The 20,462-nt window shown below is 44.8% G+C and overlaps 1 protein-coding gene across 3 annotated transcripts in view; it reads left to right on the forward strand.

Annotated features, from left to right (window-relative positions):
• Positions 1–17,337, forward strand: part of Arhgap32 (Rho GTPase activating protein 32) — a 152,921-nt gene extending 135,584 nt beyond the window's left edge. For 2 of the 3 annotated variants that reach the window (XM_059267577.1, XM_059267576.1), the window contains 9 exons: positions 436–518; positions 1,238–1,345; positions 1,622–1,767; positions 2,500–2,695; positions 4,215–4,360; positions 6,506–6,577; positions 7,654–8,532; positions 9,208–10,196; positions 11,479–17,337. In XM_059267577.1, coding sequence (XP_059123560.1) covers positions 436–518; positions 1,238–1,345; positions 1,622–1,767; positions 2,500–2,695; positions 4,215–4,360; positions 6,506–6,577; positions 7,654–8,532; positions 9,208–10,196; positions 11,479–13,731 — 4,872 coding nt within the window. In that variant the 3' untranslated portion in view covers positions 13,732–17,337. The remainder of the gene's footprint in view (positions 1–435; positions 519–1,237; positions 1,346–1,621; positions 1,768–2,499; positions 2,696–4,214; positions 4,361–6,505; positions 6,578–7,653; positions 8,533–9,207; positions 10,197–11,478) is intronic. The other variant, XM_059267578.1, reaches the window with a different exon arrangement.
• The last annotated feature ends 3,125 nt before the right edge of the window (positions 17,338–20,462 follow it).

Below are 20,462 nucleotides of genomic sequence, written 5' to 3' on the forward strand. Positions count from 1 at the left end.
TACTGGATGGGGTACATCATCTCAAGGTCTCTGTGTAGTTTTGATGTGTTTTTATTCAAAATGTGTTTTGGTTTAATCTCCTGTGAGAATTAATTTTGTGCTTTTTTTTAAAAAAAAAAAAAAAAGCCCACAAAACAAAAGTCAAAAACCTCTTTGAACAAATAGTAGCAGTCAGGTGAACTGGGTCTTTGAAGTTTTTACAGTGGTGTCCTTTCATTCCTGGCTTTCAGCCACTAACTTAGCACGCGAGCCATTGCGTACCCTCAGACTTTGTAACAGTGGCAACGGAGTGCCAGTGTGTGGGAGCGGTGTGCTTCTTGATGCTGTGTTTTTACCTTGACTTGTAGATCAATCTCAGAGTGAGATCGAAAGTCAGGAACTCTCTCTCATTTGGACAAGCAAAACTAACTGGGTTGTTGGGTTGGTCTGTTACAGGATGCCGTTTCAGCAGCAACAGATGAAGAGCGATTGATAAAAATCCATGATGTCATCCAGCAGCTCCCCCCACCACACTACAGGTAAGTTGTGACCTGGCCGATGGATACTAGCAGCCCGAGAAGTGCATGTTGGGCACAACTGGATCTCTGGCAGCTCATAGATAAATTACTGTTTCTAATAATAGGAACTATAGTTCTGTCTCTTGGCCACTGTCTTACTGGTTTTAGTCTCTTTATAGTTGGGGATGCAGAGATGCTGTAGATGGCCGATAGGTAGTGTACATGGGATATATGTGTGTGTGTGTGTGTGTGTGTGTGTGTGTGTGTGTGTGTGTGTGTGTAGTTTAACTTAATAAGTTGATCATGTTTTATTTCCCAAAGTATTCTGTTTGGTTATGTAATCTCAGTATGCATAGACTTGTTTACATAAATCAGATGAGCAAGGACATTACAGCTGAGGGGCCCCTCACTGTGAACGCACGTCAGCTGCCCAGGTACTGTTCCTGGTGCTCCTGGAACTGCTCAGGCCACCTTTAGTTTGTAATGCCTTGTGTTTATGCTTTTAGATGTTTAGACCCTTGCCTTTTAGTTCTCTGCTAAAAGTAGACTAGCATAACTTCAAAGTATCATTTGGTGTGGAAATTTTGTTTGAATGATGTTTAAACTTAGTAAGTAACCAAAGAAGTGTATGTGCGCGCACACGCTGTTTTCTATTCTGCTGTCAGAAAGTTACAGGCCAGTGATCTCCACACTGCCATATAGTGTCTATTTCAGTTAGCATGTTGTATTTCATTTTCCAGAACACTGGAGTTCCTGATGAGACACTTGTCTCTTCTAGCGGACTATTGTTCCATCACCAATATGCATGCAAAAAACCTTGCCATTGTCTGGGCACCAAACCTGCTGAGGTAATTTATATTTTATTATGAACTTCAGAGAATGCATTTTCTTGAATTAAAAAAAAAAAGAACTTTGTGTCATTGTTATAAAAAAAAATTTAACAAGGAAAGCAAACTATTATTTTTATTACAGTCTCCCTAAAGCAGCCCGTAGGCATTAGCTAAGGGACTGTAATGTAAAAGTATGGTTTCTTCCACTGGTGTCTCTGTAACTTCTGTGCTGAAGAGTTGTGGGTTAGGAGACCTCCCTTCGCAGTGCTGATGGGACTGTTATTGCCCCCACAGATCAAAGCAGATAGAGTCGGCCTGCTTCAGTGGGACAGCAGCTTTCATGGAAGTGAGAATTCAGTCTGTGGTTGTTGAGTTCATCCTCAATCACGTAGATGTGCTCTTCAGCGGCAAAATCAGCGCTGTCATGCAGGAAGGGGCAGGTATGACTCAGATGGCTTTTCCTCATCACAGGGACAAGAGTCTAAATGGAGAACTTTGCAGTTATCCTGTCATCTACTGCTGTGTGACAGTGGTAGACGACAGCTGACTGCAGTCTGTTACTCAACAGATTGACAATTACTAGTGTGTATGTAGGGAATACTATATATCAGACTGTTACAAATTCGTTATGCATCAAAGCTGTCTTGCCTCAGGGCTGGGGAGATGGTTCAGCAGTTAAGAGCACTGGCTCTTTTTCCAGAGTAACCCACACAGTGGCTCATAACCATCTGCAACTCCAGTTCAAGGGGATCCAACACCCCCTTGAGGCTTCCATGGGTACTGCATGCCAAGTAGTACATGGTCACATACAGGCAAAATGCCTATACAGAAAAGATAATTAAAAAGATTTTAAACATTGAAAAAAAAAATCACCCTCCTTATTAGTATATATAAAGGTATGAGATTTAGCAGAAAAATAAAAAAATCCTTCTAAAACTAAAAATGTTGAGTGATCACCTTTACCTGGTACCTTTTAAGAAGAGAAAATAGATGATTATAGAATTTCACTGTGCTCTGGAATGTCACCTTCTGTTTTTTATTAAATATAAAACACTGTGATATTTGTCATTGAGAGACCTTGAAGAGAAGTTGAAACGCTGTCACTCAGTGGACAGTGAAGGTGGACAGAGTGATACACACAAACACTGACATTATTTCTTTTCCTTCCAAAGCCTCTCTGTCGCGGCCCAAGTCCCTGCTGGTCTCTTCTCCGTCTACCAAGCTTCTGACATTGGAGGAAGCCCAGGCAAGAACACAGGCTCAGGTCAATTCTCCCATCGTGACTGAAAATAAGTACATCGAAGTAGGAGAGGGGCCTGCTGCACTTCAAGGGAAGTTTCATACCATAATTGAATTCCCACTTGAAAGGTAAAATACACTAAGTCTTATTTTAAAATATGGATTCATAGCTATAGATAATAGTTTGCTGTAAATTTCCTATTTTATTATTATATTAAAATCTGGGGCAGTTCTAGAAAAACATTTACTTGGATATAAATGATACCAAACCCTTTCTAAGGGCTGATAAAAATTATTCTTGCAAAACTTTATAACATAATGTGATTTTTAAAAAAAAAAAAAGGTTAGTTGTACATAGGATTTGTTAATAAAGTGATGCACATTCACTGTGTGGTGTTGGCTTTTTTTCTCTGAGAAACGTTATTTAGGAACTTAAAAATAAGTTGTGCTGACACAACTTTTTCAGAAAGTAGTGAATGGGCAGGGACTTCCCTGACACTGGTTCCTTATCCAGTTCCAACAGACTCCTGACTAACATCAGAGTCCCTGGTAACTGAGACGTAAGGCCCTCCCGCCCAGCTCAGACGAGCCTGGTCAGGAATGGGGGCAGAGCCCCTGTGCAGTTCTCATGAGTGCAGGAGGGTCTTCCCGAGGAGCTGTGAACTCCACCCAGCACAAAGTTACAAGCTTGCCTGAGGCTTTTGTTTTGTCCTTAGTTTTCAGTTGTGTCCCTCTGAGCTGACCCCTCACTGCTCGCTTCCCTAGGAAAACGCTAATCACAGGGTGTGAATCCCTTGCTAGGTCTGTAGGAAGATAAATAATGTACAGGGCATTTTTTATGTGTCTGCTACCCTTCTGGCTTCTGCTCATGACTGTGAGGATCTTTTTTCCCTAGATGAGGTAACACTAATAAAACCTCAGAATTTGTTCTTTTCATTGTTGTGTGTTCCTCCACCTTCCTTTTCTTTCTGTGAGTAAAAAGCAAGAAGTTGATACATAGTATTACTTTATCGTTCTTGAGTTAATCTTGAGCACCTTGCTTTCATGTTTTAGTCCTGATTTACTCAAAAGTGTCTTTACTGGGTAACAATTCAAAAAGTAAGCATTAGGATGTAGACATCTTTGGGTCTCATGAAATCCTCATTTCCTCACACAATTCCACAGTATTAAGGAAATGAGTTTAACTTCTTAGGTCTTTATTAAATCAGCCTCTTGTGCGGTTGTTTGATTTTAAAGGGCATTCTAACTCTACATAGGTAGTGGGCACACTGCCTGGCATTCCGCATCTGTCAGATTCTTAAACCTCCACCCTTCTGCCCTTGTTCTCTCTACTCATGGCAGCGTTTCTATACTGTTTTCTTTGTGGGGGTTTAATATCACTGTCTTATTTTCACTTTTTTTTCAGATTGTGAGGTACAGGTGACCTTGGTGAAGCTGTTGCTCATGTTACTGTCCACATGTTTAGCCTCCAAGTTATTCAGGACTGCACTGTACAGTGCACCACAGGGAAGGGAGAAGGCTTGTTTACTGTCCCCATTGGGCCTCTCCAGGCACTTGTGTCCTTTCTACCGTGTGTCCATTTCTTGTTCTGTAGGAAAAACAGAGCCTCAGTTATGTTAATACTGACAAACTGTTTTCTGTGTTGCAGAAAGAGGCCTCAGAATAAGATGAAAAAGTCTCCTGTGGGCAGCTGGCGCTCCTTTTTCAATCTGGGGAAGTCATCTTCTGTCTCTAAACGCAAGCTGCAGCGTAATGAGAGCGAGCCCTCGGAGATGAAGGCCATGGCTTTGAAAGGTGAGCACTCTGCCACCCTGTCCTGCTGCAGCAGACCGCCTGGGGGCTCTGGGCACCTGCTGCTGTCCTCGTGGCTGCCTTCTCTGGGTGTTCCTTCCCCATACCATCACGACACACCTCACTATAAAGTGTGCACCATTGTATGGCACAGGTGAATTGTCTTCGGGTCTGATTATCACCAGCTTGTAAGAGAGTATAAATTATGTACAGAAGAACTCAATTTCTTAAGGAAATTGTATAGATTTTACACACACACACACACACACACACACACTAAAAATTAATAGTGCATTTGTGACATTGCTTATTGTAGCATAGCTTATATGCTGCAGGTAATATGCAAATACTGCTGTTATGTTCTTGTTTTGATATTCAATTTTGCAGGTTTAAAATTTATAAACCTTTTCAGCATACTTTTCAGATTTATAACTGTAGGAACCAATGACATTCTCTCTCTCCTAGGTAACTCGCTGATGGGAGTATTGTGTTCCATCAGATAGATCTATTACTATTGAGTAAAATACTCTTTAAAAATAGTTTTAAAAACTTGTGCTCTAATAAGAACACCTTCTTAATCTAGAAAGAATAGTAGCATTTTTCTGCTTAGGTACTGTTAGAAGTAATGTTCAGTTCATTTACATCATTCAGTGTGCAATCATGTATTACCCATATGTTAGATATTTTGATAGCAAACTATGCAGAAAGAAAACTAAGGTAGTGCCCTGCCTTAAGAGTCTAATTAGGAATCTGTACGAAAATGACTTTCAGTGGGCAGGCACAGCTGAAGTAGAACTCTGTTTGGTATCTTTGGCAGGCATTGCCAGTTCTTATGGGGGTGAGCTGGTAGTCAGGAATGCTAACTTTAAAAAATAATTAATGTCACATTATATATGGATGTCTTGCCTGTATTTGTATGTGCACTCCATGTGCCTGGTGCTCAGGGAGACCAGAAGAGGGCGCTGGATTCCCTGGAACTGAAGTTACAGTTGGCCGTGAGCTACCTGCCGTGTGGGTGCTAGGAATCAAACCCAGGTCTGCTGAAGGAAATCAGTGCTCTTAACAACTAAACCAGCTCTCCAGCCCCAAGAAAGAGAACTTTCGGCTTGGGCGATGAGGTGCAGTTCACCTGATCTTTAAGGGCACTAGGAATCCTGTTTCAGGAGGTGAAAGTGGGGTGGGAAGAGTGACAGGCTGAAGAAAAAGGATGCTTTAAGGACTGCAAGAGATGTTGTTGTCAAGAGAAATGAGCAGGGAGAGCGGTCGCAGGGAACTTAAAGCGCGTGCACTTTGGAGTGCTTGCTACCAGCAGGTCAGCAGACATGGGAGGTTAGCAGGGAAGATTAATGCATACAGTTGAAATAACTGAGTTCCCTGAGGCTGCCAGTGTCAAGAATTACAAACTGAGACTGAAGCACAAAAGTGTGTGGAGACTCAGAGTCTGGCAGGTGTCAGCTCGACTGTGGTCACCCCTAAGTTCTCCAGGGAAGAGTCCCTCCTACCTCATCTATCCCCTCAGGGAAGAGTCCCTCCTACCTCATCTATCCCCTCATGGCTCCTGACATCTCTTACCTTTAGGTAGCATCACTCTGACCTCTGCCTACATCTTCGCAGGGCCTTCTTCTCCATTTCTCATTGTCTTGTATTTTCACAAGGGCAACATCATTGAGGATGGGGCCACTGTAAGATGTCATCAGAGGGCTGGAGGAATGCCTCAGTGGTCGAAAGCTCTTCTAAAGGATTAGTTCCTAGCACCAGTATAAGCTGCAAGGGATCCATCACCATCTTCTGACCTCCTACAACACTGGCATACAGGTGCATACACTCACATGACTCACATGAATAAAAATAAAACTTTTAAATACATCACCCAAGGTTATCAAGTTGGTCATCAGGAAACGTACAAGAAAGAAGTGGTTTTTAGTTCACCTCTGTATGCAAGTTCATAGGCTCTGGAAAAGGGTTTGTTTTCACATGGGAAACAGAATAATGTCGCACTTTACGTAATAAGGTGGTAAACTGAATATGACTGTCAAAATGGTTAGTTAATCACACTTGGAAATACAAACTTAAGAAAAACACCAAGCCCTTTAACTGCATAATCCTTAATAATCGCAGGTTTGATACTATTTGGTTTTGATTATTTAGGTGGCAGAGCAGAAGGAACCCTCCGCTCAGCTAAAAGTGAGGAGTCTCTTACTTCTCTCCATGCAGTTGATGGTAAGACTAAAGTGTTCTGTGATGGGTGGCGTAAAAGAACATGTACATAGCAATGTTGTGAACGTATGCTTAGTAAGAAGACTATGAAATACCACTTCCAGTAGTATTGGTATTTATTAAATTTAAATTTAGTTAAAACATCAATATTTTAATATGGTGAGATATTTCGGTATGAATGCTATTTATATCAAATGGCTGAAATGTTTGAAAGCAAACATTTATATTTGTCAATGCTTAAAAGCAATGTCACTAATTCCTTCAGATTTGGTATATGTGAACAGCTTTGAACCTCATTTGGTAATTGATGGTGGGTGATCTCCATTACTCAAGAGTCATTAGCAGTTGGACATGACAACTTAAATGAGTTTGCCTTCAAAGGGGACCAAGATCTCCTGGCAGATATTGGAAGGAGATGTGGTTATAGCCTAAGTTGAAACTCAGAATCAAACTTTATGAAAGCAAGTGTCGTGCTGTGCTGTGCTGCTTGGGTTTGCTTCAGAAGTGAAAAGCCTGTTCTCCTTAGAAATAAAGTAGTATTTTAAGTGTGTGAATGGAGTGCTTTACAAAATCCATGTAAATACTTCTTTATTAGGAAGAAATTTTTTTCTTTAAAAAGAAATTTGGATACCATAAGGATATTTTCCCCATAATAAACAACCTTTCTTTTACTGTTTTATACCCAAAGTGCTATTTTAAGTGATGACTTCTACTTATAAGTCATATATGAAGCCAGTGATAAAATAAGACACAGAGAAAGTGAAAAACTTGCCCAGCATCACGCCAAGAGTCAATGGTGGATCAGTAATGCAATCCAAGAGTCCCTTGCCTTTCTCTTATCCAAGCTATGGATCAGTGCATTCTTTGCTGCTTATTGCACATGTTCCTGTTAATTTGGAAGTTCTCTTACCATAAATGTGACTGATGTCTGTACACCCAGAGACAGTTTGTGGGAAGAAATTAAAAGTTGCATTTTCCTTATCCTGTGCAATGTTACTGCTGTACTGGATAGGTGACTAATCGTGGTGTTGTGTGTCCTGTGACATTCATGCTTTGACATTGTTGTCCATTTTCACTAGGTGATTCCAAGTTGTTCCGACCTAGGAGACCCAGGTCGAGCAGTGATGCGCTCTCTGCCTCTTTCAATGGAGAAGTGTTGGGGAACCGCTGCAATTCCTATGATAACCTGCCCCACGACAATGAGAGTGAAGAGGAAGTGGGGCTGCTCCACATTCCAGCTCTTGTGTCTCCTCATTCTGCCGAGGACGTTGACTTGAGTCCACCAGACATTGGAGTGGCCAGTCTGGATTTTGATCCGATGTCATTTCAATGTAGTCCTCCGAAAGCTGAGTCAGAGTGTCTGGAGAGTGGTGCTTCCTTTCTGGATTCATTAGGGTTTGCCAGGGATAAACCGAGCACCAGTAAGAAGGATGTAGAAGCAGGTGGTAGCCAGTCGCAGACTCCAGGCAGCACTGCCAGTTCTGAACCTGTGTCTCCACTCCAGGAGAAACTGAGTCCGTTCTTCACCCTGGACTTGAGTCCACCTGAGGACAAGTCTTCTAAGCCATCTTCGTTTACGGAAAAGGTCGTTTATGCTTTCTCTCCGAAGATCGGACGGAAGCTTAGCAGATCTCCTTCCATAAACATATCGGAGCCCATTTCAGTGACTCTTCCGGCTCGGGTGTCCGAAGTCATTGGCACCGTCTCCAGCACTGTAGCTCAGAGTGCGTCACCTCCGTCCTGGGACAAAAGTGTGGACGAAAGAGATGTCTTAAGTAGATCCCCCACCCAGATAGGAAAGGTGAAAGGAAGTGAGAGAGAGGCAGAGGAAGGATGTGAACCTGAAGTGCAGCCCCTGGAGCAGGGGGCAGCCGAAGAAGTAGAGTTTCCAGGGAAGGAGGAGCCACCTGTCCCGAGCAGTCAGAGCAAGGCTGTACCTGCTGGACAGAGTCAGACAGGTACCGTGTGTTCTCCTCCATTCCTTCTCTAAGTTAAGAGGGGTCTTCCGTCCTGTGTGCCATCTGTGCCTTGTAGGAGAAAGCCTTCTCCACAGCTAGGCTAGAATCAAAGAGAGTGTTTTTCTGAACGGTGCTGAGGGTTCAGCGCCCTAAACTAAAGCGAGTCAAACAGAACTCCCCAAGGGGCCCATGGTCCTGCTTCAGACTTCACAAAAGACCCCTTACCTCTCTGGACAGTCAGAATTCCTGGATAATTTTTGCACAACTTTGTAGCTCTGGATTCTCTTTTCTCTTCTAATACATATCATATTATAGCCTTACAAGTTAAGCCGCCAGTCTACATCACCAATGTAAAAACTGTTCTCACAGTCTGTAAGCACTGGAAGCTTGTACCCTAAGTGGCCTTGTCTAAGTCAGGGGGGGGCCTGCTTCCCCTTTCCCCCAGGTGTAGCAGTTCAAGAGGAGTTTGCAACCGTTAGTCACTGTATTAGTTCTCTGTGTGTTAGAACACTGTGTGTTCTCGCCAGCATTTGCATGTGGGATAGGAGATCACCGAGTGCCATTTTGAAATATGGAAGGCACCTGTTTTGAGTGATCACATGGGGAGTTGGCTTTCCGTGTAGGGTAACGTAAGCTACCTTTTCATTCTAATTTTTTTTCCCAATTTCCCACTAGGAGCAGTTACCCATGACCCCCCTCAAGATCCCGTTCCTGTCAGTTCAGTCTCTCTTATCCCACCACCTCCGCCTCCGAAAAATGTCGCCCGAATGTTGGCACTAGCGTTAGCTGAGTCCGCACAGCAAGCCTCCTCAACTCAGACACTGAAGAGACCAGGGACCACTTCCCAGGCTGGGTGTCCTAGTTATGGAGACATGGCAGTGGTTACAGCTGAAGAGAAACTGCCTAGTTCTTACTCTAGCGTTACTCTAGGTAAAACCTGTTTCCAAACGGACCGACCGGCAGAGCAGTTCCACCTGCAGCTCAATGGACTCGGAAATTGTGACCAGCCTCTCCCAGACACAGCAGCTATGGGAGACCCCACCCATTCCAACACAGCCGACTCTGGGGAGCAGCTCCACCAAGTAGACTTAATAGGGAATCCGCTCCAACGAAACCAGTTATCTGGGGACCCAGAAAAGGCTAGCAGCACGTCAGCTCCCTTAACAGACTCGGAGAAGTCTGATGATCATGGAAGTTTCCCCGAAGACCAGGCTGGGAAGACCAGCAAGCCCACTGTCTCCTTTGTGGAGCAGGACCATGCTCCACTTCATTTCTCCAGTGGAGGTCAGCCCCCCTCTTCTCTTGGTACCAGTGTGGATAAACCCCATCATTCCTCAGAACTTACAGACAAATTTCCCATGCCTTCTACTCTGCCTAGGGACAAAAGCCACCCTCTTTCTGGGTCCCCTGAAGAGAATACCAGCACAGCCACTGTAGCTTTTATGATGGCAACTCCAGCAAGAGGCGAAACAAGCACCAGCGACACCAGCAGGGTCATGGCTGAACAGCCAACTGCTGCTGACTTTGTGGCCGCCACCCTTCAGCGCGCTCACAGAACTAACCGTCCCCTCCCCCCACCTCCTTCCCAGAGGCCAGCAGAGCAACCACCAGTCTTGGGGCAGGTACAAGAAGCACCAAGTGTAGGATTGAATAATTGCCACAAGGTAAGACAGAGAGGAAGTCAGAAAGCGATAGGTTTTTTCCAAAGGTACGTTGTTTTTCAGTGCGATGTGTTACTTTGGAGTGAGATAGCTTTCAGTCAAGGGCAGGTTCCCATGAGATACCTGCTGGTTGAAGTCAGACAGCTCTGCCTTTACCTGGTTACTGGCTCTGCAGTAAAGACAGAGCAGTTTCTGGTGACCCCAGCTTAACCCTCCTTGTAGCTTTCCCGTCCTGAAGCGTGGAGTTCCTTCCCAGTGAGATCCTGGCTGAGTGAACCAAGGGAGCCCCAGATGTCAGGCCTGAGATGGTGGTTCCTTTTCCACCTCCATCACTGACTGACTGTGACTGAGCGAGTCACGTAACCACCCTGTGGCAGCCCTTCACATCTGTACATTCCAAGTACTGCATTCTCAGTGTGGCTGTAGGAGTCTTCTTCCGGGCTCTCCAGAAGTATAAGGAACGATAATACCTTGGAACTTTTGTGTGTTTTGTTTGTTTGTTTGTTTGTTATTTTCAACCATAACCAGTAACCAGCTGTGTCTGCAGTTAAATACCTGCTTTGGTGAGGGAATGTTAGATACAGAAGGCCAAGGTCTTTTTTTTTTTCCTTTAAAAAACAAAAAACCACAAAAGTACTACAGGTTTTGTGATCACCTTAAACCAAAAGGAGTTAAAATTCTAGTCCTTCCTGGAGGATGTTGTTTGTAGCACCTGCTTCTCAGGGGCATTTGGTGTGTGGACCCACAAACAAGATGGGCAGAAAGAAGAGGCAGTGAACTCTGGCTTGCTGCCACCCCAGACAAGCACTTTACAGCTAGCTCTTCCCTGTACTGGGAGGTTTAAAACTGCTCTCTGAGTGGAACTGACTCACTCTGGAACTCCTTCCAGCCGATAAAAATCAACTGTTTTCCTTTTTAAAAATCTTCTGGTCTTGAGACTGAGCTTAGACCAATAGGCAGGATGTTTATTTTTAAGCCTAGCTCTGTTGTTCCTCTAATCCCGTGTTCGGGTCCACACATTAGATTCCAGTGCAGGCAACCTCTCCTCACATTGAAAGCCTTACATGAGTTAGAAACCACTGCGCATTTCCACACAGGTAGTACCGTACCGTGTAGCCACACAGATGCTCTTCCTAGCCATGGGGTCAGGTCCAGTGTGACTGGAGAGCTTGGGAAAATTCGAGCTGCCACCCAGATAGCCTGGGTTTACACATTAAAAGCATTTGGTTCCGTGGTGGGGGATGGGCATGTTAAACAGCAGACTCTCAACACCACTGTCTTTCAGCAGGTCCAGGGAGTAGCTCCAACTCCAGAGAGGCCACCTGAGCCTCAAACCATGAGTGATCCTGCATCCATCTTTATCTGCGATGGCAGTGCAGCTGCCCAATGTCCCATGGCTGCTTCTGCTCCCCAACCAGGACTGCCCGAGAAGGTGCGGGAAGGCACCAGGGCCCCACTGCTCCACCTGCGTGCTGAGTCTTTTCCTGGCCATTCCTGTGGCTTTGCTGCCCCAATTCCCCCAACAAGGACAGTGGAAAGCAAGATGGCTGCTGCCATGCACGCCACCACTGCAGATGCCAACAGCAGTTCAAATTACCACTCCTTTGTCCCATCATCAGCCTCAATGGATGATGGATTGCCTGTGCCGCTCCCCATCTCACAGCCGAAGCACGCTTCTCAGAAGATAGCCTATTCCTCCTTTGCTAGACCTGATGTCACCACTGAGCCCTTTGGTCCAGAAAACTGTTTGCATTTCAATATGACTCCAAACTGCCAGTTCCGTCCCCAGAGCGTACCTCCACACCACAATAAGGTAGAGCCACACCAGGTGTATGGTGCCCGATCAGAGCCACCAGCCTCCATGGGTCCTCGTTATAACACCTATGTGGCACCTGGAAGAAACATGTCTGGACACCACTCCAAACCGTGCAGCGGAGTTGAATATGTCTCTTCTCTGGGCTCTTCAGTTAGGAATGCTTGTTGCCCTGAAGACATTCTACCTTACCCCACCATCCGGAGGGTACAGTCCCTCCATGCACCCCCACCTTCCATGATCCGCTCTGTTCCCATTTCACGGACAGAAGTTCCCCCAGATGATGAACCAGTCTACTGCCCAAGGCCCGTCTACCAGTATAAGCCATATCAGTCCTCCCAGGCCCGCTCAGATTATCATGTAACTCAGCTTCAGCCTTACTTTGAGAATGGACGGGTCCACTACCGTTACAGTCCATACTCCAGCTCCTCAAGCTCCTATTACAGTCCCGACGGAGCCTTGTGTGATGTTGATGCCTACGGCACAGTCCAGCTGAGGCCCCTCCACCGCCTGTCCAATCGTGATTATGCTTTCTACAATCCAAGGCTACAAGGAAAGAACTTGTACAGTTATGCTGGCTTGCCTCCACGCCCACGGGCCAACATGACTGGCTATTTCTCTGGTAATGACCATAATGTAGTCAACATGCCCCCCACTGCTGATGTAAAGCACACCTACGCCTCATGGGACCTTGAGGACATGGAAAAGTACCGCATGCAGTCCATCCGGAGAGAGAGTCGAGCGCGACAAAAGGTGAAAGGGCCCGTCATGTCACAGTACGACAACATGACGCCAGCTGTGCAAGACGACTTGGGAGGGATCTATGTCATCCATCTGCGCAGTAAATCAGATCCTGGGAAAACTGGACTTCTCTCTGTGGCTGAGGGGAAAGAAAGGCGGCACCCAGCCAAGGCTGCCAGTCCTGAGGGGGATGACCGTTTCTACAGGAAGCATCCAGAGCCTGAATTCGACAGAGCCCACCATCATGGGGGGTATGGCAGCACACAGGTAGAAAAGCCATCCCTCCCACAGAAGCAGAGCAGCCTTAGGAACAGAAAGCTTCACGATATGGGCTGTAGCCTCCCAGAGCACAGGGCGCATCAGGAAGCAAGCCATAGGCAGTTATGTGAATCAAAAAATGGACCGCCTTATCCCCAAGGAGCTGGCCAGTTAGATTATGGGCCCAAAGGGATGCCAGACACTTGTGAGCCAGGCAGCTACCATAACTCCGGAGGAAAATATGTCACATCAGGGCAGGAGTCCCTAAGAATGAACCACAAGGAGGTGAGGCTCTCCAAAGATCTCGACCGGCCTCGAGCCAGGCACCCACCTGCCCCTGAGAAACACTCCAGAGACTGCTACAAGGAAGAGGAACACTTCACTCAGTCTATGGTCCCACCCCCCAAACCAGAGAGGAGTCACAGCCTAAAACTCCATCATACCCAGAACCTGGAGAGGGACCCCAGCGCGATATACCAGTATCCGACACACAGCAAGCGCCAGAGCAATATGACTGTTGTGTCCCAGTATGATAACCTGGAGGATTACCACTCCCTGCCCCAGCACCAGCGAGGAGGCTTTGGAGGCGGAGGCATGGGAGCCTATGTGCCCTCTGGCTTTGCCCATCCACAGAGCAGGACATATGCCACAGCACTGGGTCAGGGGGCCTTCCTGCCCACAGAGTTGTCCTTGCCACACGCTGACACACAGATCCATGCAGAATGAGCCCCGGGAGCAATAGAGTTGAAGCAGCCTCTGCTGGACAGTGGACTGTTCTATTTTTTTCAATAACCAAAAAGATTTAAGGGAAAAAAAATGCTACAAAACCCCTGACCACATGAAAGAAGCATAATAAAAGTAAACAAGTCCCACCTTCCCCCTCCCACTCATTACCGCCTCCTCCATCTATAGGCTGTGTTGTTTGTCTTTAAAGGGATCTGGATGGTTGTAAAGTGCTGTGCCGAAAGCCTAGGCAAGAAGTTCTCACACAGACCCTACTCGCTGTACAGGGCTGATCTGTAAGACTAAGGACTGCCTTTAACTCATTTAATTTAACTTGGACCTTTCTTAGCACTTGCTACCTAGTTCAGAGCAGTTTGCCTCTATTTCCTGGTGGGCTCTGCATTTCCTGTTGTGTTCCCACGCCCCAGTAGGGGGCCATGCAGCCTGCCCAGGTGGATTCTCCACTCTGTTCTGCTTTCATTATCCCTGTCTGTGAAGGAGCCCAGCGTGCTAAATTAGAGAGAAAAATCTCCCTGATCCTTCAGCTATGTCGTTGAGACGGTTAGCAGCCTGGTTATTAAAGAGTAAAGGAATGTAAGCATTTAGCAGCACATCATTGTGAAATAGCAAGTCCACGCTGAACCATATTCTTAGTCTGTTAGTGTGTACGCTCCTGTCACTACAGAAACATGAGGGGCTGCTTTTAAAGTTCAAGTTCAAGGAACTTTCTTTGAAAGAAAATAAAGTTATTATTGTCAGTGAACTCTGTCAGTGTCAGAAAACATCACTAGCGCTTTCAGTGTGCTGCCCACCTGCACATCCCACAAGATTCAGAAAGTTGTAGTGCCGATAAAATAGTCACCCTGCTGGTTCTAAATCCAAAACATTCTCAGTAAGAAAAGACCAGCATGGTTTAGCTGGATAAATACAGTTTCTTAGGGATATAAATGTACATGTTACTCTATTTCTAACCTACAGCCAGGTTCCCTGGGAATTTGTAAAGCCCCTACAAATCACCTCTTAGAAAACTCCATTGTTCGTTGACCCTGAGGACACAGTCCCATCTCAGCAGCTGGCATTCTGGGAGCCACGTGGTTTGGCCCACTTCTGTTGTGTGGTCACAGTCTTATTACATTTGTCATCTACACCAGCATTTCAGAATAGTTCTTTCTAACTCTCTAGACATGGTAAACATGTGAAATCCCTGGGACTTTCTTTTGGAAGTTGCATTCCTTATTGGGCTTGGGACAGGGTACCTCTTTAGCCCAGCTTCCCTCTGTTTCCTAGGCCTATCCCACCCCAGACAGCCAAGACTGGTAAGGCAGTCCCATGTTTAGAATGAGTTAGATTGGCATTTCATTCCATAAGTCATAATAATACTTGAGTTTTGTACATTTGTATCTTTTCATACTCTGTAGGCGACACCACCAGAGATTTCATTCCATTTACTAGATGGTGGCTGCTCCGGCTTTTTAGGATGGGATTATCTTTTATTTAGAGCAAAGGAAGAAATCTTTTAAAATCATGCTGCTGTTACTGCTGTGAAATTGTGAAAGGTTAGATTTGCAGCAGTTTTTGTAATTGAGTCACATAATTGCATTTTAAGACTTTATATTTAGAAGTAAAGTTTTAAGAACATGTTTCTATTTGGAGATAGTCTGTAAGGCGTTCTTTGTTTCCCAGATTGACCAGAGGGATCCAGTGACGTCTGAAGTAGATACCTAGACCTACACACAAAGGTCTGTGGGAACTCAGGCATCTGCATCCAAAGTGCAGACCCAGCAGACATATAGAATGTCCCGAAACCCGATGGGTGCCTCAGCCTGGCACACAGATGTGTTGGCAGACACTGTTTCCTTTTTCAGCCCATGTCATCTTTTTTGTCACAGAGGCAACTTACTGCCTCTTGAAGACCACACCAGCCCTGAATGTCATCCTTAGCAGCACAGATGGAGGGAGAGGCCAGTGTGACAGACAGGTGGTGTCAGTAGCTGCAGGCCTGGCCTGCAGGGGGGAGCTGGAAGGTCCAGACCAACTGAGATGTGTAGATTTGTTTGTCACACACGTTGTTTACTCCTGCAACGAAAGTCGCTTTTATAAATACTAGGGTTAATTCCTTAGAGCAGTTTCTTTATTAATAACATTCTATGGGTTTGGAAATGTCAGGAAAATACTTTAAATATAGAATAATAATTCAGATTCTTGGTATAAGTGTGAAAACAAACTTTAGATAAAGTCTAAAGTTACTTACTGTATGTAGCAACAGCCTTAACTTTGGGTTCCGCTATTTGAACAACTTTGCCCACATGTTTCTCTGACACTGTGGGGCAGAAATTGGATGGCAAATCACTGTGAGCCAGGTTACCTCAGTGTCGTCCGCCTTGTGTGTGACTTCACAAACACAGGAACTGAATGTTATTTTCAAGTGTTGGCGTGGAGCATTCTGGTCAAGGAGGTGGAGCTGCCTTACACATTAAACAGAATCTCATCCCACTGGTACTTTTGCAGCCATGTCTCCAGACTTTATCTTTTTGGCAAAATTCCACAGTTTGGTTAGACTGAAGTAGATGTTCCTAGACATCAGGCTAGGAGCTCAGCTAAAAGCTCCAGGGGCTTCGTGTTCTTACTAATAAATCTAATCTGAGCCTTATTTCTTCCTGAACTCAGTTTCCTTTTAAACATACACTCATGTATTTTAAACGCTCGGTTTGGAGAAGTCCCTGGGACAGTCCCCAGGGCAGGGCCTGCACATTTCTTATAATGGTAAAACATTTTGTAAGAGGGAGGGGTCAGGTTAGAGAAATATTCCAAGACTAATTCTGTGCAGAGGAGGGACCACGAAGGTGAGCAGAGGTAGAGAGCCAGTTGTCAGTTTGGAAGCAGTAGTGAGTGCATGGAGGAGGGTCCTGTAAAGTCCATTTCTCTGCTCCAGTCCTGCTGGTCACCCATTCAGTATGTTGGCGAAGTGTCACCTGAGCAGAGAGTGCGGGAAAGTAATAAAGAAAGCTGAAGTATGTCAGAAAGTCACTTCCAAATGGTTAGAGGCATGTGATTGTCAGTACTGTGTATTATGGAAATGTCAAGAATGATGTATTTTAATGTGTGCAAGATAATGTTGGTGTGCACAGAGGGTCTTTTTCCTTATCTGATTAGTACTGTTAATGTTCAAAGAATTAAAAATGATTGTTTTACAGTTTAGATTCTGAGATAGCAAAACCTGATTTTCAACCATGACCTGCATGAGAGAAGCATCCTAGGAAGTCTTAGATCATACTTTTGAGTTCTTTAATTTATATAGTGTTTTTTATGTTTTAATATTTTTGTGAACTGGTGTAAATTGTTAATGCATATAAGCTTGTGTATTTTTGTAAATAGTTTTGTGATTTACTTCTTGCCCCCTGTGTAAATATTTACAGTCTCATTTCTTCCAAACTTATTTGAAACTGAGTTGTGGGTTTGGGGTTTTGTTTGTTTCCTTGTTTGGCGTGGGTGGGGGGTGGTGGGGAGAAGGGGTTTTTGTACTTGAGATGGAGATATCTTGTGGTTTAAAGCAAATGTCCCACTGAAAGCAGTTCCAATATCAACAGAATTATTTCAGGTTAAAACAGAGTTTTTGCGTATGTGTCTCCTTTCTGACTTACTATCAATTATGATGAAATTGATGGGGTAGTTTATTGGGGTGTTTGTGTCACGCTGCCTGTTAGGTTAGATGGTGTGTCAGTTGAGCTGCAGTGCATTTCTGGCCAAGCTCCTCTTAGCTTAAACACGCATCTCTAGAGCACAGGCCTTCTGTCTGTTTTCAGAGGCTAAGCAGCTAGTGCCCTGGAGCTTCCCTGAGGGATCTGCTGTCTGCTGCTGCCTGGCACCCAGTATGCAGTCCCCAGAAAGGTGAACTGGCTTCTCAGAGTCCTCAGAAGAGGAGTTGGAATGAAAAACACATGCTTTCCCGTTCTCACAGAGCATCTTGGACATCCTGTTTTCAGAGTGAGAAAACCAGAAAATAACCATCCCCTAGGCTCAGCTACTGTGGTAAGCCTGCATATGGCACACCCAGTGGAAGCAGTGTTTCAGCAAAATGCCTTGCTGTAAGTGTGAGTAGTGCAGCCCGCTGGCAGACCAATATTTCTGTGTCAGCAAGACTTGGGGAGAATGGGACCTTATCAGACACAACATACTGCTCTTCCTCCTGTGGCTGTAAGTTACAAATCATTCTTGAGCATAATAGGGCCATGGCCCCCTTTTCCAGCATTTAGGGAGTTTCTTACATGGTCTGAGTGCCCCTGGTATCCACTCATCTTGTATATGCCAGAACTCCAGACTAAGCAGCAAGATTACATCTCCAGCAAACTCTCCAGACCTGAGTAGTGTTTCCATGGAAACAGATCAGATGAGGTGACAGAAAAGCCACTTAAGGGAGTCACATTGAGTGTTTCTAGTCTCTGTCATTCCAGCTATTTCATTACCAGATTTCCTTGCTATTGATGAAAATACAGGACTTACCTTGCCAAATGTGTATTTATTAGGACTTGATGGCAAATAGCATTGTCACTGTTTGACATTTTCGTCACTTAAGTTGCTCTAGAAAGGGCACATTTTACCACAATGCTAATTCCTCAACTACAGTAGAACCTTGGATGTGTGCAGACACTAAGATTAAGACCCTTGCCCATGCTTTCCACTTTGGGAGAACATACTTTTTAAAAAGAATGAGACAATTTTCTTTTTTGAAGCTTCACGTGAGTTTAATTTCATAATGCACTTGGAATACACAAGGTAGATTTCCCAGTCCCTCCCAGGGGAATAGATTTCAGATATGAGAAGGGAATGAGGCTATGGAATGCACATGATAAACCGTGAAGTGTCTGTCCTTTCTTAGGGACTCAGTATTATAGTCATCCCTGCCTTTCTCTTTTGGGATTGCATATCGTCAATGTTTAAGTCAGAGCCTTAATTTTTTATTTTGGATATCTTTATATTTTTCACTGTGTTCTGTGTGTGTAGGTAAGCATGTGTGTGTGTGCATGCCACGGTGCAGGTATGAAAGTCAGATGCCAACTTAGGAGAGTCAATTCTTTGCTTTCATCCTGTGAATTCCAGGAATCAAACTCAAACCATCAGGCTTGGCAACAAACTCTTATGCACTGAGCCATTTGGCCATCCCTATATTAGATATTTTAAAATATTTCCAGAGCATATTTTAAACCACAGACTATGATGCTGGTATACTTCAAAACTAATTATTGCACTGTGATGCAGTGATAACCTTGGGGCACGAGAAGCAAGATGGGATCCGAAGTGTCTTTCAGATGCCTGTATCAGTAAGAGGCTAGGTCATCAGCCTGTGGCACTCACTATCGAAAGGTAGTGGATGAAGTCTGGAAGAGGCGGGGCCAAGAGGGAAGAAGTTTGTTGTATGGAGGACATGTGGTTAGACACACTGCATTTCCCCTGTCAGATTTTCTGCCAGTAGAAAAATCCTAGCTAGAGGCTGGAGGCAGCCTGAGTGAACAGTCAGATCCCTAGAGTTCACTGTTCAGACAGCCTGACTAAATTGTTGAGTTCCAGGTATGGTCTGAAAGGTGAATTGTGATCCAGGAAAACAGCCAACACTGACCTCTAGCTAACACACACACACACACACACACACACACACACACACACCTCTGCATGCACACATGAACACAAAAGTTCTAGTCCACAGAGGACATTTGACAGCCACAGTTACGAGCAAGGGTATTGCGCAGATGTACTGGTTCAGGTGGTTCATTCAACTGTTTTACACACACCAATTTTTGGAAAAGAAATCTTGAAGTAGCTCAGCTAGTAGTCCTCAAAATGCGGAATCCCTAATAAACACCTAGAGAGCTGACTAGCAGGTTAACTGCATAGGTCTGAAGTCAGCCTCAGGAACCTGCCCCTCAGAGGGTTCTGGCGTCAAGGCTGAGTGCTAATGAAGGCAGCTTGGTTCACAGGCTGTTGCTCACTGCAGGAACTTGTGTCTACTTCATGGAACTTTATCACATTCTTGGCTCACGCCTTGGTTTCCCATGGTTTTAGGAATACTGAGTGCTAGAGTTTGGATCGGAAATGTACTCTAAAGGCCCATGTGTACTTGGTTTCCAGCTTGTTGAATTAGTAGTCAGTGGTGGGACCTTTAAAAAGTAGGGGGCGAGGGAGGGGAGGAGGGGAAACTGTAGCCAGTATGTAAATAAATGAAAAAAAATGTTATTTAAATAAAGTCTATAAACAAGATGTGAGGTCTTGTGGAAGGAAGTTCATGAAGAACACAAGGGTGTCCAGATACATGCCTCTTCTTTTGCTACCTGACTCCCAGGGCCTCTGCTGCTACTGATACTCCCTTGCATGTGCTTCTGTGGTGAAGTCTCTCCAGTATGAGGCATTCAGGCTGGCCAGGAAGTGCACGTAGAACAGATTGGCTCTGTAGCCAGTCAGCTGTTTGAAATACTCTGTGTGGAAAGTAGAAAAAGCTCTGGTTAATTGGTGCTGATTTCTTCCAGTAATTTGCTTTTTAAAAACTGTGTGTGTGTGTGTGTGTGTGTGTGTGTGTGTGTGTGTGTGTGTGAATGATGAACAACATGGCAATGTTTTTGTTCAATAGTGGCAGGCACTGTGCTAAGCATTAAATATCTTATAACTCGTTTATTCTTGAGCCACTGTTCTGTAGATGAAACCAACAGCTAGCCCACTGTCACACAGATAGTGAGGGGGTGGGG

The sequence above is a fragment of the Peromyscus eremicus genome, chromosome 7 (assembly GCF_949786415.1).
Source record: "Peromyscus eremicus chromosome 7, PerEre_H2_v1, whole genome shotgun sequence".
Classification (NCBI taxonomy): domain Eukaryota; kingdom Metazoa; phylum Chordata; class Mammalia; order Rodentia; family Cricetidae; genus Peromyscus; species Peromyscus eremicus.